We start from the raw sequence: 17927 nt of genomic DNA, 5'->3' as shown, positions 1-17927 counted from the left end.
TTCGTAGAGAAAATTGTTCAAAAATAAACAGAAAAAAGTATCGGCTAAAAATTAAAGGTATAGAATTCAAGTATTTTTCTAAAAACTGATAGCAAAATAATGGCTTGCCGCATGCAGGGTGAATTTTAGGCAATTAAGAAAAACATTCAAGGCAGCAAATCCAAAGATATTTATCAATATTAAACAGTGGGATGATAATCTCAACGAAAGTTTTCTTAGGGCGGGAAATAATAGACAAAGGATTCTTAAAATACGATTTTCCCAAACATTTTAGAAAACGGTCACAGTTTTACAGCGGGCGTCGAAAATTGTTTTTGTTCTCATGGAAACAGCTTTAAATTCGATTCTGATTCATTGGATCTGTCAAGAAGTGTTCTGGTCTTCAGTACATGGCGAAATAAGATATAATTTACAAACTGTAAAGGAAAGCTATACGTATGGCGTTCATAGGCGGTAAGACATTGGCGAAAATACGGGAAAAAGATGGCGAAGGCTACAAAGTTGAAAAAGAAAAATATCGAAAAGGAAACGACAAAAATAATGAATTAAACCGCAGCAATGATCAAACGTGGAAGAAACGCGCTTCTGAGCCAGCAATCGCACAATTTCAACACTTAGGTGATGTTTATGATACTAGTTTTAAGACGAACGACGGATTGGTTGATTCTCAAGTTTGTCAGGAGTGCTGTTCTGACAGGGAAACGGAGAATAATAATGAACCACAACTCAACCAAGAAGGAGAAGTAAAGAAGATTGCATGGACTAAAACTGAGTCAAACAAAGGTAATCTTGAATTCGAATCGGCAACTCAAACTGAACGCCAAGGTTATCGATCCACTTACCTTTATGACAGGAATCCGTTACAAGATCCAAGATTTACACGTCTGCTTGAGCGACTTGTTCCTTTACGAACTCATCTTCACGCGGATAGAAATAAGTTAGTGGATTCTAACAGAAAAGCCTACGACAAATGGGATGAGATTTGTTTTAAAGACATTTGCCTCAACGACACTTGCCGTTTAGTGTTCAAAATAATGAACAAGGGAAACGCAGATTTTCACAAGGGGTAAAAAATACTACCAGAAGTGCATGGGGTTACAGCAATCCTTTTTAATTTACTCACTAGTAATAGACTGCAACGTTAACAAAAATATCACTTTCTTTTCCAAAATATTGAAGAAAAACAACGCCACATGGAACCATTTCTCAGAACTGAGCGACCACTCTTTGAATGGCCACGTGCATTAGGGAATTTTGTCCACATACTCAAACGTTAGAACCACCTTGTAAAGCACAATAAACCGAGCACCAGAGGAAAGTACTGCTCAGTAGCTTTCATTGGAATGGACATACTGCAGGATTTCACCCACAGACTCAAAATTTAGAGCCACCTTGTACAGCACAATAAACAGCACCACAGGAAAGTACTGCTAAGCAGCTTTCATTTGAATGGTCACACTTAAGAATTTCATTTACGGACTGAAAAGTTAAAACACTTATGGAAAGCACAATAAACATCACCAAAGCCTGAGCTGAGTTTGAAGTGATGCATTCATTTTAAAGTTGCGTTTACATTTGCACTGGTCTTACCAATAGGCACACGGAAAATCTGACCCATCCATTGGAAGATACACTTTTGCTAGTTGCTTTTTCAAAGGGTACAGTTTCTGAACTAATCAAGTCTGCCGGTCATGATCAACGTGTAGTCGACGCGTTCTGGCGGAAGTGGACCAGAGATTTCTTCCCAAGTTTAATCATTAATCAAAAGTGGCATACAGCGGGACGCAACGTGATGGTGGGTGACGTTGTACTGATTCAAGATTCCAACCAAGTCAGAGGCCAGTAGAAGACGGCAAAGTGCGAAAAGTGGAGGTGCAATATAAGAACTCTAAACCAGGTGAACCGGTAAACAAGTACTAAGGTCAGGGATACGTAACCGTTCAGCGACCTGTGCAAAGGCTGGTAGTGCTGGTGCCTGCTGACGAGGAGAGAGGCGGAATTCTGAACAATGAACTGTGAACGATTTCAGTATTAGTTATTCTAATCGAGTATTGGTCACGCTTTGTAAGGTGGAGTGTTTCGCGCAATCATGTGCGAAATTGCACACGTGCACGTGCGCGTGCTTCAACCAATTTAATTATATTCTGCTTTCGTTGTTAATTTCACCAGTCGATTTAGTGTTCCTATAGTTTAGTTTTGTATTTCGCTAGCGCCGTTTACGCAGAGAGACAGAGCACCGGGAAATTATCTTTGATTTACGCACTTGTGTTAGTTATACGCTTACTGTATTACAGTCGAACCTGTATATAACGGCCACCCTCGGGACTTGAGTAACTGGCCGCTTAATACAGGTGGCCGTTTAATACAGGATCACTAAAAATACTCACTGGGCGTGGTCTAATGTCAATTTTAATGGCGTATCATACAAAAACACTTCATGCAAAGAAATAATAGGGCAATCAACACTCTTTCACGTGATCAATACTTTAAACAAAGTTCAGTGCAAACTTTTAACTTAACGGTATAATATACGTAACATTGTGTAAAAGTACTATACAATAAATTGTCCTCTACTCTCCTACGGAAAACAGTGCTCCATTTCTATGACTTACAGTTCACAACAAAATATCTCATTCCGTCATTTCATAGTTGTTACACTTAATGTTCAATGTCACATGGCTGAAGAACAAGTTAATTAAAGAGGAATTTCTCGCTAAAGAGTGAAGCATATTCAAAACAAATTTTTCTTTAGCGTTCGTAATATGGTAATGTACTTCAGCACATTGCGGGCATCTGAAAAGCGTTAACTATATTAAACGGCCGAGTACAGCTTAAAGTAGCTTTGTACATGTTATTTCTTTATAGTGATGCTGGATCGCATTTTAAACACAATCAAATACCGCATAAAATAACATATGGCTTAGTTTCCATTCAAGGGTGGCCGCTTAATACAGGTAACAATAACAAAGAAAGACAAACATAGGACTGCTACAGGGTGGCCGCGGTCGCTTAATAGAGGTGGCCGCGGTCGCTTAATAGAGGTGGCCGCTCAATACAGGTAACAAATACAGCGTTTGTATGAGCAAACAATCCGGACTTTGAAAACTGACCGCTTAATAGAGGGTGGCCGCTTAATACAGGGCCGTTATATGCAGGTTCGACTGTATTTAGCTTTCTATCTGTATTTGATTTGTAGGTTTCGAAATGACTTTGATAACGGTGTATTAAATAGTTCTGACAATCGGCTAGCGAAATCAGCAGTTTGGTCTGACCTTGCCCTCCGCTCTGTCATGACTGGGTATGGATTCCGAGGGAGCGTGAGAGTACAGAAAAGTATACGTAGTTATAATCTTTATCACAAAAGATGAAAGAGAGAAAGAGAAGTAAGAGAAAAACATTTTTCAATCCGGATAAAGCTCAGTTTACTACTTCAGTTAGCAAACGCCAGCTCTGAAAATGGGCATTGATCTTAGAAGTCAGGCCTCGGTTGTTCAAAGAGCGGATAACTTTATCTAGTGGATAAATCTTTCTCCAAGGGATAAAATTTACTCGAACCAAGAGAGGATGAATCCTCTCTTGCTCAAACCAATACATTTTATCAGCTGGATGGCGACTAGTCCAGTGGACTGATCAAGTTATCCGTCCTTTGAACAACTGGGACCAGGTCTGAAAATGGCTATTTTCTGAAATAAGAAATGGAAGGCACTCCCCCAACAGAAAAAGAAAAAAAAGGAGAGAAAAAAAACCCGAGACGCATCCCTGGGACATATCTTTATGCTTTATCCCTTCAATAAACTCAAGCAGTGATAAGTATGTTATTTCTCCTTACAATATCACTGTTTGATTAAACATTTAGGTCATGAGAATAAAGGAAATGATCACCAAAAATGAAATGTCTCAAACCAATTCTTCTAACGCGCACGATAAGGATATGTACAAATCAGTGAAGAAAATTTGCATGTTGATAATAGGTGTTAAATGCTTTTAACCTTTTGTAAGAGCCCACTCTATCAATTGAAGCTTAGACTGAATATTGTGCTTATTTAATGAACTGCTTTTGTTAGTCATGTATGTACAGATTGTTGGTGATGATATTACCGAGTACGGGTTTTATGCGCCTGGACCACTTCACCAGTCCGCGCCACTGTACCCGCACGTGTTGGTGTACGCGCTACTGTACCCGCCCGCGTTGGTTTACGCGCTACTGTACGCGCACGTGCAGTATCACAGACAGGTTTTCTGAAAATATCTTTCCATGAAAGATTCTCTTTGTTTATCGTAATGTATGTAAAGGTGCAATGCTAGTACAAGTTACGCCGGCGGTGTAGGTCCGTTTATCATTTTACAGTGAAATTGGCTCAGCTTCGCTCTCAATCTAGCACATTACAATAAAATCGTTCCTCGTGCAAGGTGTTTGCGCTTTCTTCTGTTTATATAGAGTGCTGCAGTTTCCTCGTTCATTTTTCCTTGATGTAAGCTTTTTTTTAAAGTCTAACTTAAGCAGCTAGTCGCGCATGGTGAAAGGTACAACAGTCTCTAGGATCCAATGGGTGTTAGTGAGCGTAATAGTTTTTGAAATCTTGGATCATGTTTTCCGCCAAGCGAAGTGACTTGGAGGTTCTTTTTAATGTCCTTTGTTGAACCATTCGTCAGTTGATGGCCACTGTTAAGTCTTCCGTCCGCTTGATGAGGCACCACAGCTATCCTACGAACAATTTCATCGGATCGTTTCAGCACGCAATCTTCAGCCAGCCAAGATCTCGGCGCTGGTGTGATTGCTTTGCGTTCAGTGACAAGTTTTTGGTTCATCATAAACGTAGGACTCCCAATTGCGAGTTTTGTGTTTTCAATACCAAAAGGCATTAAAGTTGCATTGTTTGTGGTTTTTTCCATCCAGTGATTTCCATTGTACCGATTCATTTTCTCGAACAGCGTGAGACGATGAAACTTTTCCCTGTATATCTTCAAGTAGTGTTGCTTCCATTCTTCAAGCTCAACATTTTCTTTCTTTTTAATCTTGGCCAGGCGCTGTACCTTCCTTATCCGTTCCTCCTTCTCCTGATCTTCGTTAGCGAGTTCTTTTAGTTGCTCCGCCATAGTTTCAACAGTAAGACTTGACAAACGTGTGTGTGCACCAAGCCGCATTAAGTGGACAACCATCAGGGCCGCTTGTTTAAACGATGTTATTCTCTTCTTTCTCCTTCTCCAAATGGGTGTAATACTCACTACGGGTTTCAAATCTGGTAACTCAGCCATATTAAAGGACTGATTACGCAACTTAGCTTTCAAACTCCATCAAACGCTGATTATAACTGGATATGCAGTACGGCCTTTTATTGACTTGCGTACGTGCACTGCAGATGGTCAAATGACGTCACAAATCCCTCTCATCCTTATTTTCGTTGTTCAGTAATCCCTCTTTGTAAACGTCATTATTGTACCGTTTAAATGCAAACTTTTAAAAGTCGATTTAATTACTTAAATACTGGTCTGTTCTACTTGGGAACGCACGAAACTGTGTCAAGTTTCCTTCAAACCATTTAACTTCCGTTACCGAGACCTTAAGGAAAAAAATATTACCCAGTTTACAGTGCGTTGATTTCAATTTTCACAGTTGAAGATTTTATTTTACAATCAGCATTCGTGAGGAGGAAACTGGCTAAAATATTAACTGACGAAAATAATTAATCTTAACAATGTACACCTTAAATTTATTATGAACAGCTAGTACGTAATTAACATTCACATGTATAACCTTTGTAATGACTTGTTGTAAGCAAAACTTCCGACACGAATATTTTAATGTCTGGTCATGTTAAATGGGTTTACATCATTAGGGCGGTTTCTAATAACTTTTTATTTTCTTTTGTGGGCGACCGGGGGCGGGGAGGGTGGAGAGATGACGTGTTCCAAAAACATCCTTTTTCACAAAAAAATGTAAGTTTTCTCTTCCAGGCAAGTCTTTCAGAAGAGAACAGTTGATGATCTTCGGCGCAAAGAGACAAAAACCAATACACTTCATATAAAATGGCGACTAGCTACAACGAATGTCATAATTTGTTCGACCACTCGCCCCTTTTCCCCTGGTGCAATGTTGGATAGCACAAGGAAAAATACATCTTTTAGGGCGCGTGTAACGGTTTCTAAACAATATTGAATGGTGGGAAAGGGAGGGAGACGCTATCAAGGCCAAAGTATAACAACATATTGTCACTGGTTGTAGCATCTTTAATGGAAGTTAGCATGGACCACTTCTACAAATAGGAGAAACTTGTAGCTGGATCTTCGTCAAGATAAGGATCAGCAATGGACTAAATAAAACAACTTGAAGGATGTAAGGCTGAACGAACGGCTGGTATTTTATTAAGATTGCCTAATAACATTTATTGGCGCCAGAAAAGCTAAGTAAGTGAAAACAAACTGTCCTAAAATTTAAAACAAGGGTAAGCTTAAAATGCTGCTTTGTGATAGGTTAAAACGAATAACCGTGAACAAATACACGTACACAAATTAAAAACAGCAACAAATTAAAAACAAACAAACAAAAATTAAAAGGCTTGCATTTAGACAAGAACATAGCAAATATCGCGAATCCAAACATATTGCGTGAGATCCTTGTTCAGCTTGTCAGAGCGTGATACACTGCTGACCACCCTTGATTTGCCTCTTTCAAGTTGTTTTTGTTAAACAGGGTTTGTCAGTCACTTTTTCTTCGTATTACTTTAACAAGCTAAAAGTCATATTCATTTGTAATTAAAGGAAACTCTCCAAATGGTCCAGTCAGTTAAAATTATTCGAATTTTTTTAAAGTTTTATACAGTTGTTTCTGGCTCTGGACATAGAGAATTAAAATGGATTGCAAATTGAATTCTACTGCTTTGTTTAAAATTGCTATACTATAGTTTTCTTGAACTATAAAATAGGTGTTTTTAGTTACAGATTTTCGAAATTTTCTTACAGTAACGTTCATTTTTTTATATCAATTTAGTGTTCTTGTATGGGTTTTAATTACTTTTTGTTCAACTTTAGAGGTTTTCTGAAGTTCTGGGTCAAAATCGAGAAATCCAACACAAGGCGAATCCAAGATGGCCGCCGTTTGGAACTCGTGACCACATTCTTACGTCATATGACGGTATCACGTCTCTTTGCGACGTCACAGTAAACATCTTTAGACGTGCTATCCATCCTCCATGTTTCATGGTCATAACTCTAACACTCTCGGAGTTATAATGCCCTTCCCCTCTCCGGTGTTAGAAATCTGAAGTAAATGTGGTAAGATATTACCTGTTTTAAGTTTGTAAGTTAGGTTATAAATGATCATCCTGTCGCCCCTGGAAACCAAGATTGTGCACTGCATCTATTCAGGCTAAACCAAACACCAAATTTTTAGACGATAAACACTTAACAATTGCAACGAAGACTCTCAGAGATAACAAAACTGACCAAAACTGAGTGAAAAATTAAAGACATGTGGTCACATCCGGGTAGTCAAAAAAATGTAATAACCAATCAGGTCATGTACGATTGAATAAAATGTCCTCTCAAAAAATTTAACACTGATAAACAAGAAAATGACTGTTCTCTGTCCGCAAAAGGATCAGTTTGATAGTGTTACGCACACAGTCAAGCGGTTTCTAGTGAGAACAATGAGGAAAGATGAAATTCTCCTAGCATCATTAACCACATCGAGAACAGAAATGAACCAATCACTAAAAAGCAGCTGCGATACAGAGTGCTCCCAGCGTTGAGTGTTGTACATTCATAAACAATCACTCTAGCTGCTCGAAGCAGACAAAAACGATAGAGTGAGCCAATCAGAAATGAAATTGTGAGAAATAGCGTCAAGTGCGGGAAAACATTTGTGAGCAACTCTATGTCTTTACTTCTTAATTGTTGAAAAAACTGGCAACACTGTTGATTTGTACAGTCTTAAGCTCTGAATGGTTGAGAAAGCTGATAGCGCGAGTTTTATTTTTACCAATCACAATGCGTAATGAAGAAAAACCAGAACAAGTGCGAGTCATTTTTGACAATCAACTATAAACCTCTTTTTAGCGCACTCATTCGACTCCATCACCTAGGAATGACAGACAGCAAGCTAAGAGTCCCATGTCAAAGTGACTCACATTACGCGACAAACGATAAAAGCTATAATAAAAAACTTCAGGTTTTACTTGACTTTAGAGTAACTCCTGGTTCTAACCTACGTTTGTCAGAAATAAGTTAGTTCAGCTTTTCTTTGTGCTACGCCAACTCAAAGAGATCTGGTGCAGAAGAGAGAAATCCTTGGAAATTCTAATCCGCTCTTCTCCACAGCGCTTTTTCAATTACCATGTTTGTTGCCCAGTTGAAACAGTCTGACAACATGTTTAAAATGTCTTTCCCTTAATTAACATTTTTCCTGGGTACATTGTTTACATCCATTTGTTACTGGTGTTATTTTTTGTCAATCTTGACAGGTTTTAAATCGAGTGCCCCAGCCCACCTATTGGCCGAGTAAACTTAGTCTGTTTACTGTTGGGCATTGAATTCTTGCGAATATTCATCGGTGCGGTGGTTTCCTTCCATTTTTCGTGCAAACTCCTTCCATTTAATCTGCCTCTTGAAACAGTTTCCATCTCTGCAGTGGTCTTGTTGCGACTTTTATCCGTGCTAGTCCCAAAATCTTCTTCTTTTTTGTCTTGGGGAGGAATGAGTGCATCTAACAGCCTTTGAAAGCGAGGGTCGTTCATTGGTCGTTTCGCCCCCTTTCTCCTTCCATATATCTGAGGCAAATAAATCTCGTCAGTTTTTACTGGAAGACCAAAATCTTCCTTCAGGCTTCTGAATGTCTGAGCCTTGTATTTCTTTTGCTGTGTCTTCGATGATGTATCGTTCTCGTTGCTGTTAGCAGTTTGAATGTCGTGTTCGCCCAAAAGATCAATTTTCGCAGTCGCTCGAGTTCTGTCTGTTACGTTTGTTGAATTTCTCTTCCTAGTCGCCAGACTCTCTCTCGTCGTTCTCCATTCATGAGTAGCACATTCACAGTCTCGAACCTTTTCCCAAATGCTTTTTTTCTTTTCTTCCCTAAGATATGCTTCCATCTGAATCTCGTAAACGCGTTCGTATTTTTTCCTTTGCTCTTCTCGAAAGTTCTTCGTCAGAGTAACAATATTGCTCCCGCTTTCCTCTTCATCCAGCACTTTAGGAAACAAATCTGTAATTGTCGGATTTATGCTTTGAAGAAATCTCAGGACGATCATTTTGTTGCGGACAAGCCTCCAATACGTAGATCTTCTCGGCTTCATCTTTTCGATGCGCTTATCCGGCGGCCAAATTGGTGTAACGTGAGGAATAAGCGGAAAAAAGGAACCTTCTGCTTTGTCTAACTGCATTGCAGTAACATTTCGTCTGGTCTGTATTGCCATATTTCTTAATACACTTATGTCTTCGCGGGAGGGATTAATATACTTTCGTTTAGAAGCTATTGTTCAAAATCTTAGCGAAAACAATGCACCTATTAACAAGAAAACAGTTTAGTAACAGCTCTAGGTCGGTCAGAATGAATTAACACTGTTTGGCGACCAATGAATTTTTCTCTAAGAATGAAGCTTTTTTGTGGTGTTGATGTCTGTCTTTTGAGTTATGGTAATAATTTTAACAGTTTTTAATTAGCGAACTATCAACATAACCCGAAAACAAAATGTTATTATTGGCGGAAAACAAACTGTAGTTTATGCTTAACGTGTTCAGGGCTGGAAAAACAAATAAAACTTTAATAACATACTCCCTGTAGACTTGCTGTTTTAAAACTGTTGTTTATCTTGCGAACATGTGAATTACAAACATTCACGAACGCAGTCAACAAGAGCTAAACCAATTTTGCAGACCAAATATTCATGATGAAATTCACGTTGCCAAGGACTACATAAATTACTTAATACTTTGATCCCGGCAATATAAATATTTTGCGTAATTATCTTCGGTTTATTGCGAGCTTATTTCACGGATTTCCTGTACTCAACGCATCATTTCATTTCTTTCAAAGTAAGGATGAAAACTGACAACATATTTACAATTATATACATTTGGTAGTTCCGTTCATTTATTTTTTCTTTATTGTTGTCCGCCAATGTGTCGTTTTGCAAACAGCAATTTCCTAAACTTTGAATGTCTGTAATTTGAAAGCGATATTTTGTTAAGCCTTTCTAAGAACTGGTTTTCAATTAAGGGCGAAAAAGTATAATGCTGTGCTTGTAGGTGGCGAGGACATAATGCTGAGTTAAATTGGGACGATTAATTCCATCTGCGTGTGTAGTCTTGAAGGTACTATCAAATTAGCCGAGTACTTTCAAGATTGAAAACATATTTCATACATCTGAAATTGTATCAGGTTCTGTAAGAACTAACCGAGAATCCGAAAAGATATGATTAAATGATTCTTATTGTTCCTCCGCGCAACGAACTATTTTGTGACCTCGCAACAAATTTTAAAACCTTTTTTGAAATTGCTTCGATTTATTTCAATCTTCCTCCCCCCCCCCCCCCCCCCCCAATGGATCCTTGAGATTGGTGTTCATCTTGGTCCAATTAAAGGTTATTTTACTGAACTATCAATTTTGAGATTTTCTTTGTAAATTACGTACCATGACTTGCAAATAAGGTGTCATCAAAATCTCTAAAAACGCTCGTAAATCATGGTTGGGTTTTTCGTGTTCTGGGTCCAGCACTCAACTCAGTCATGAGTGAACTTATTTTTAAAATACGTTCTACTCTGGTCCATGGTCCTTAAAACTGAGCCTTTCAGTTGAACTTGTTGTGGCTAAGTATTTTATTTAAAATTGTATCAATTAATTGTACCCGAATCGTCGTCCATAATTCCCTCTCCGTCTTTCCCGCCATTTTCTTGTTTTCTTTCAAATCGCACCGCGCGTGCGCTGGACTGAGGTTTTCTCCCAGGTGAAGTGACAAGGTTTATCAATTACTTCCCTGGATGGGATGATAGTCAATAATAGGCTTCCCTCCCCCCCCCCCTCAGAATTTCGCTTGGTTTTTCCACCAGGGCCAATATGAAGAGACTTATCAGTCTCAAACTCAACAACTTCCGCTCTTGCACTCGAAATTACAATCAACAGTTAAGCAATTTTCTGCAAATAAGTTTTCTGCTTTTTTCTTTTAAGTAAAATAGGTTTTAGCAGATTGTCCTTAATTAACTCGTACCAACTAAACACCTTTGATAGTCGGATTAATATCTTATTCAATATTCTTCCATCTTGAGTTATTTTTAACTGATTTCCTTTCTTTTATGATCGCTTTGATTGTTTTTATTATTCGAGAAACTCCCCACGAATTAACGAAAATTAGGAATATAATTTTGTTTTCTTTTGACTATCACCTTCGAAAAAGGAAATTTAAAGTTATATAATTGTATTATGAAATGTTAAACGGTGTTGGGGAATATTCCTTTTTATCAAGGCCATCCTGCTCGTTACTCGCTGATATACGGCTCGGTATACCTTAATTAAGTTCCTTAGAAATGCTTATTGTGACTTAATAAATATATACATAAGGCTTCCTTTAGAAAAACGGCAACTGAAATTTTCACAATTTCGGACTGACTGAATGCTTTCGCATCTAGTTCACAGGAAAGAGAAGAATGCTTTTTCGACTACCGAAAAATACCACATTATTCGAACATGACACTAGAATTAAACAACATATCGTCCTTAAAAAAGTGCGCTTCTAAAACACCTATTCGAGATAACATATCAGTCTGTGCTTATTTTTATTTCATTATTGTAGTCGGCCTTTTTCTTCTCTAAATCCCACGTACCTTCACTCTAATTTTGCCTACAGAAAGCATTTTTATCGCTAATAAATCGTATTCTAGAATAGAAACGTTGGTTTCCGGGCTCTAGCTACTTAGAATGAAATTTTTCCCCCAGTGTTTTGACAACAATAATACATTCAAAAACAGAAATAGTCATGCCTATACCATTACGTTGCTTTGTTTTCATTTTAGACAACTGCTTTGCATTGGTAAGAGATTTTTCGATTATTGCAACACAATAAATTTCCCCAAAACAAAGACTTGAACAGCTTATTTGTCTTGCAATGTCCTGTTGCGTTTCACAATGAAAAGTGACGTCAAATACCTTCACCAAACCGGCTCTTCGGAAATAACCTGAACAGAGCGCATGCGCTGTCTGTTCAATCATATTTTCTATTACTGTCAACTTCCAACACCTGCTTGCGCCAAATAGGCTTTCTGAGTTTTGTTTAAGAAAGATACAATTGAAAAACAGTGGAAATTTAAACAAAACGTGGTCGTATTTAGACGAAAGATTTGTTATCGTATCATTTTCACGAGGCAGGTAAGTTTAACTATTAGTAAAAATATCTTTTATCATATCTGAATTATTTATATGCCCTTGGGCTGTCTTTGCACAGGAGTGCATTATGGTCGATTATTTGAAAAAAATGTCTAATATAATTGCAGAAGAAGCGTTGTTTATTTTCGTTATAAAATTATTATTCTCTTAACCTAGGAATTTTAAGCATGGGTAGGAGAAGGAAGCCTAAGCCTTCCCGGAGCGAGAAAAGAACGCAAAAACTTTATGAAGACGCCATCAGAGAAGTGAAGGAACGAAATATCAACATCGACGATTTGCCGGCTGCTGCAGCTGACAATGAAGGTTCAAGCGATGACACCTCGACAGAGGAGAAAAATGTTTTACAAAAAACACGAAAGAAACCAAAACAAGTCCTCGAAGAAACACTAAAAAAGCAAGAAGAGCTAAGAAAGCCGCGAGTTTCTCTTTGTGTTCCTGTTTCAAGGCTTGTGCCTTTTAAGCCGGACGAAAAAGGATTGGAATTCCCACGAGATTTTTGCCGCGATTCAACATCACAATACTGGATTCCGCGCTCATCAGGGAAACCAACGCTTCAAGAAACTTACAATGGAAGGAGGCCTCCTAGCTCAGATTTTGACGATTCTGAGAAGGACCTTGTTTCTCGTAGAGAGAGCTCTCCAGACAACAAGGTTGACGAGATTTTACAGGTTTTTCCTCTTCGTGTTCAAGAAGACGACGATTATAGTTGCCGGGAAAACGCCGCTCGCTCGCAGCAACTTCCACCAATATATAGACAAGATTTGTGGCGGGAAACCATGCGCCGTGCATCAGAGCCTTCACGCTCAATTCCCGCCAAACAGGACTCGTGGAACATTCACACCTCTTTGATGGTTGGAAGGCAAGAACTCTACAAAAAGGAGAAGTGCAAGTCGTCCATTAGCCTTGCTGAAACGCGATTTCGTTTGAGGGCGGCAAGTTCTGGCGCGGTGTTACCGTGAAAATCGTTCATCAGGTTAAGTATGTGAGAAGAAAGTTTGTGAATCCAACCGCCAACTTGGTAAAAAGACATTTCTCAGCCAATTTCTCGAATTCTTCAGAAATTTTCAAAGCTGGCCTGATTAAAATGGCAAATTATCCCTCGACACTAATGGGTTAAAAACATCTGGACAACAACATTAGAAAAAACAACAAAAAACGCTTTTGAGGGTAATTGCTATATTGAACGATCAAAAAGATCAACATTTGTGTGAGTTTAGGCGACATATACATTTTATGAACGTCAGACAGTATGTTTATATTAGTTACCGTTTTTTCTAGGGTGTGATGTATAAAACAGAATTAAGTACTCACTGAAATAAAACATGCCTGTAAATCATTGATACAATAGCATCAGGGCAGCCGGAGTAAATAAAGCCTATTCCTGGGGAGGCATTTCGATGACAAACTTTGTATTTCTGAACATATCAGTTTGTAAGCTGGTATAAAATTGACAGAAGCTGGTACTGAAGGGGTTTAACAGATCAATTAAAACTTTGGTTAGTGCTCGGCTAAGCTGAGAAATACCATACTGGGTTTTTAAATCAAAACCTGAGAACAGGAACCCATAAATTAGCTGATAGGAGAGAAGTGGCTTAGGTTTTACCTGATGGGTGAGAAATGGCCGAAAATTAAAATGATAACTGAGATTCCAGCTCCCCTATCCAGACTCTTGGATAAGAGCCATGAAGGCTGAAAATCGCTGCCATGAAATAATCCACGAGGCAGTGATAAATTTTGAAAAGTTTCTACATCCCTTACATACTCCTTTTTAAATTTCGACGATCCCCATGAGCGGGGGAGGGGGGGGGGGGAAAGGGGGGATAAATTGGCTGAAAAATCCCCCTAATAACATTTGCTCCAATTTCCTACGTCCTACTATCCTTTCATGTGGTCTCCCTGATATTGACCAGGCTGAATATATTAAGGTCATTAAATTGTGAATCATAACAACGTTTACTTTACTTGTTTACTGTAAAATAACTTGAATGGTAACCCGATTGTTTAATTAAATATTTTTGTTGTAAAGGGGGCGTTTATGAAATAAAGAGCATTTAGTAGAAAAAGGTTCCTATTCCGTTTCTTCGAGCGTTATGCAAGAGAAAGAAACAAACAATCCTGTAGCATTTGTTTATTGAATACGTCCTCTAAATAAATTCTACCTTACAATTTGTATCTTTCCCTTCTATATGGAGCAGGTTTGTGGTAAGCGTACTACATGTAAACCTTCCATTTTTTCGATATACTTGATGTGACTGTATTTTATCAAGGGCATTTACTAGATACAAGATGTTTAGGAGAGACAGGACCGAACCTAGTGTTGGGGGGCGGAGGAGTGGCAAAGATGCTGGGCGCCTTTTAGTAAGAGAGTGGATGCGTTTATTAAATCATTAACGATATATTGTTTAAACAGTCAGTAATGATACAGGAATTCTGAGAACTTACAAAATAAAAAAAAAAGAAACAGACTTACAAGCATTAAAGAGATGAAATCGTCATTCAATGAATACCGACGATGATATTTTGCAACAGACAAGAAATAAACAGTAAATAGGATAAGAATCTTCGAAAGGAATCGAACCTGATGATCCTCCACGAGTCTTCCTGTAGCTCAGTGGGTCGAAAGGTCATGGTTTCGATTCCCGCTGGGGACTAAGAAATTTTTCCGTCCTCGCCACATGCAGAACATTTCATTTTTCTTAAGGTAAAGATGCCTTTTAGCGAACATTTCTTGAAAGAATGCCTGGATCCTAAACAGGTTAGGGAAACAATTTGGTAAGAGCGGAACCGCTGAGTTTGTTCCACGTTTGCTCTCACGTTAATCCACCCTTGTTTATTTTCAGTTCAGTGCCAGTGGAAATGATCAATAAACACTTTTTATGAACATGATATATTAATGGTCTGTTTCAAATGATTACATTTAAGATAAGCTCTTGACTTATTTCGCTCGTTTAAACGGTCCTAATGCGTGAAACGTCTGCAAAATTCACGCTGAGGCTTTCACCCTTCCATAGTTAACTTTTCCCTCTTTGGTTGGGCGTGCATCTTCGCAGTTTTCCTGCGTTCTAACCGCAGCATCAGAGCGGTTATATAGGACCTTCTTGTTTATCAGCACAGGTGCCCAATAAACTTGATATTTTTTACCTGGGTCCGTGCCTATCTTTTTGTGGATGCCTTCATAAACGCTTTTTCCGAATCTTGATTGCAGGTAAGTGTTAAACTTTCTGCTGGAGTTAGCGTAAGCTGTCTTCACACGAAATTCAGTTTTCCTGATTGACGGACACAAGTCTTCGCATGCGTCTCCATAGCAACGTTCCTTCCCGTATTCGTTCTTGCCATTAGTGTTTTCTGCGCTTATCATTTTCTTTGTTTGGGTTTTGCTGGGATTTTCATCGATAACTTTTGACTCGCTGTTTGTAAAACCATTGTCGTTATCGTTTGAATCTGGAGAAGAAAATTCACTAAGATCACCTGCCGATCCAAGCTTTTTTCCTTCCACCACAAAACTCTTCATAGGCTGCTTTTCAATTATTGACAACGATCGCAGATCAGGGATATTCGGAAGTCGAATTTTGTGTTTCCTTATTCTAGCTTGCGGGTAAGATCTAGAACTTCCCGGCGCCGAACTTGAACGCCTTTTCTCCGTTTGTGTTCCATTTTCCCCGAAATCTATCTTGTTGTCATCTTTCTTTAATGACCTTACTAGCTTAGGAAAAGAAGGTAAACTTGTTTTCGAACTCGTTGCTTTTGGCGACATATTCGTTGGCTTGTTTTCGACGTGCAATTGAACTTGCTTTGGAACCCGCCAAAACTTTTCGCCGCTCAATAGTTTAAGTTTTCTTTGCTGCTCTCTACTTTCGTTCCCATCATCTGTGAAACAAGAGAAATCCTCCTGGTTGGCAAGGTTACCATTCTCGTCGGCTTGCCGAGAGTGTTCTTTACAATCCAGACGCACTGCTTTAATTTTCAAAAAACTCATTTCAGTGGTTTCCTGCCAAAGAGAAAGACAATATTTGCGGTTTAGCGGTTTGTAAACAACCAGTCAAATTTTTGTAAGCAGTTCCATTAATTCTCCCTTTTAAGCGAGTTTTACTTTCGTTAAATTTAAACAAAAACTGAACGAGAAAATAAATGTGAAAAATAAACAGTTTTCGAAGAGATGAATTGGAACTGTTGCTGAGAACCAATTTTGTGATTGTTTGATACAATTCATGTTTGTTTTTTACTTCATAATCGCATTGGGTACCAGACATACATGGTCAGATTATGTGTTAATGATCAGTGAAAATATGAATTTTTACCCTCACAAGAAATAATAAATTTCATTCTATGCTATTTGTCACTATGTTTTGGTATAAAGGGGAAATTGTTTTCCCGCTGTTAAGGTAACGATGGAATATATAATCAGGTAAGTTTCTTACTTGCTGAAGGCCTTCAAAAAGGTAAGTTTATATCAAGGAAAATATATACTTAAGCATCTGTATGTAAACGTAACGTAACTGAAAATTAAAGAAACACAGAAACATGTTACCTTGGAACTCATTTTCTTGAGAACGTATTAATACAGCAATTCAAAACGACAGGTTTTCAACAGCCTCTAGCTGACTCACATCCTTGTCAGGCCTTGTTACTTAAATAATGTCACTGAATTTATTTACTCACGGCTCAGAGGTTATGGCTTCGGCCGGCTTTGAAGATCATTGAGTGCCGACTCAGTAGATTTATACACTCACATTTCAAGTTCACCTGCCTGGCAATTTTCGACACCTTAAACACATCACAGCCAGAAATTGAAACTCCCACTTATTTTCATGGACAATTGCCATAAACTCTAGGTAGAATAGGTTATCTAACAATATTTGTTTTCGGCATTCATGAAAGAGCAACCTCACCAATCTATAATTTGCGGTTGTCCAAACGCAACGCAGTTCATTTTGCAATTTACTGGTCTTTTTAAGTTTCCTTTCATATATACACGGCAGGTGGAACTCAAGTGAAACTTTATTGGTTAAAAATTCTTCTATTGAAGGACTTGCTTATTAAAAGAAACAATTACTTTAGTTGGTTACAAAGGATTTAGCGAGAAGTAGTTAAAATTGATTGACGCGACAGTAAACTTCAAAGAGACATCAAATTAACAGAAGACAAAATACAATTGAATTCAAATTGTGAACGAATAATTTGGGGTATTTTTCCGAGACAAATAACGGAAGGTTGCCACACAGAATGAGTCGAGATGTCTATTTGTTTTCCCCCTCAATTGTTACGCTGTCTCATTTTAGTTCGAAGAGCATTTAAAATGTCAGATAATCGACAAAATTTGTGGGTGTTTTGTCCGTAGAAGTCCGCCCCGTTTGTGAACATTTTATTCCTGAATTTAATTCACGGCCAGGTTTCTTCAAATATCTAAATAATTTCAAGCAGTTTAAAGACTGCATGCGTTTGAAGTTTATTTGGAAAATATAAATGATCCTCGATACAGCATAAAAATTTTTCCTGCCTGTAAAATTTGGTGTCTTCTTTTGCCTTGATCACGTCACAGGTCACGTGATCAGCTTA

General features: G+C 38.3%; 3 protein-coding genes across 3 annotated transcripts; 2 read left to right on the top strand and 1 right to left on the bottom strand.

Annotated features, from left to right (window-relative positions):
- The first annotated feature begins 345 nt into the window (after positions 1-345).
- Positions 346-2992, top strand: LOC146484461 (uncharacterized). Its single transcript, XM_085104500.1, has one exon. It carries the CDS (start codon positions 438-440, stop codon positions 1068-1070), a length of 633 nt encoding a protein of 210 aa, XP_084960626.1. The 5' UTR covers positions 346-437; the 3' UTR covers positions 1071-2992.
- A 9241-nt stretch (positions 2993-12233) lies between these two features.
- Positions 12234-14190, top strand: LOC146484460 (uncharacterized). Its single transcript, XM_085104499.1, has 2 exons — positions 12234-12353; positions 12528-14190. Exon 2 carries the CDS (start codon positions 12539-12541, stop codon positions 13328-13330), a length of 792 nt encoding a protein of 263 aa, XP_084960625.1. The 5' UTR covers positions 12234-12353; positions 12528-12538; the 3' UTR covers positions 13331-14190.
- On the bottom strand, positions 14005-17043 carry LOC146484459 (uncharacterized). The gene has a single exon (XM_085104498.1). The coding sequence runs from the start codon at positions 16345-16347 to the stop codon at positions 15355-15357; it is 993 nt and encodes a 330-aa protein (XP_084960624.1). The 5' UTR covers positions 16348-17043; the 3' UTR covers positions 14005-15354.
- Between the last annotated feature and the right edge of the window lie 884 nt (positions 17044-17927).

Source organism: Pavona decussata, unplaced genomic scaffold (assembly GCF_977016875.1).
Source record: "Pavona decussata unplaced genomic scaffold, jaPavDecu1.1 SCAFFOLD_32, whole genome shotgun sequence".
NCBI classification, from domain to species: domain Eukaryota; kingdom Metazoa; phylum Cnidaria; class Anthozoa; order Scleractinia; family Agariciidae; genus Pavona; species Pavona decussata.
Note: the sequence above shows the minus strand (reverse complement) of the source record. Positions and strands in the feature narration are given on the sequence as shown.

Excerpts from the sequence above, each read along its gene's own strand:
- LOC146484460 (XM_085104499.1), top strand. The coding sequence starts at position 12,539 with ATGGGTAGGAGAAGGAAGCCTAAGCCTTCCCGGAGCGAGAAAAGAACG.
- LOC146484459 (XM_085104498.1), bottom strand. The coding sequence starts at position 16,347 with ATGAGTTTTTTGAAAATTAAAGCAGTGCGTCTGGATTGTAAAGAACAC.
- LOC146484461 (XM_085104500.1), top strand. The coding sequence starts at position 438 with ATGGCGTTCATAGGCGGTAAGACATTGGCGAAAATACGGGAAAAAGAT.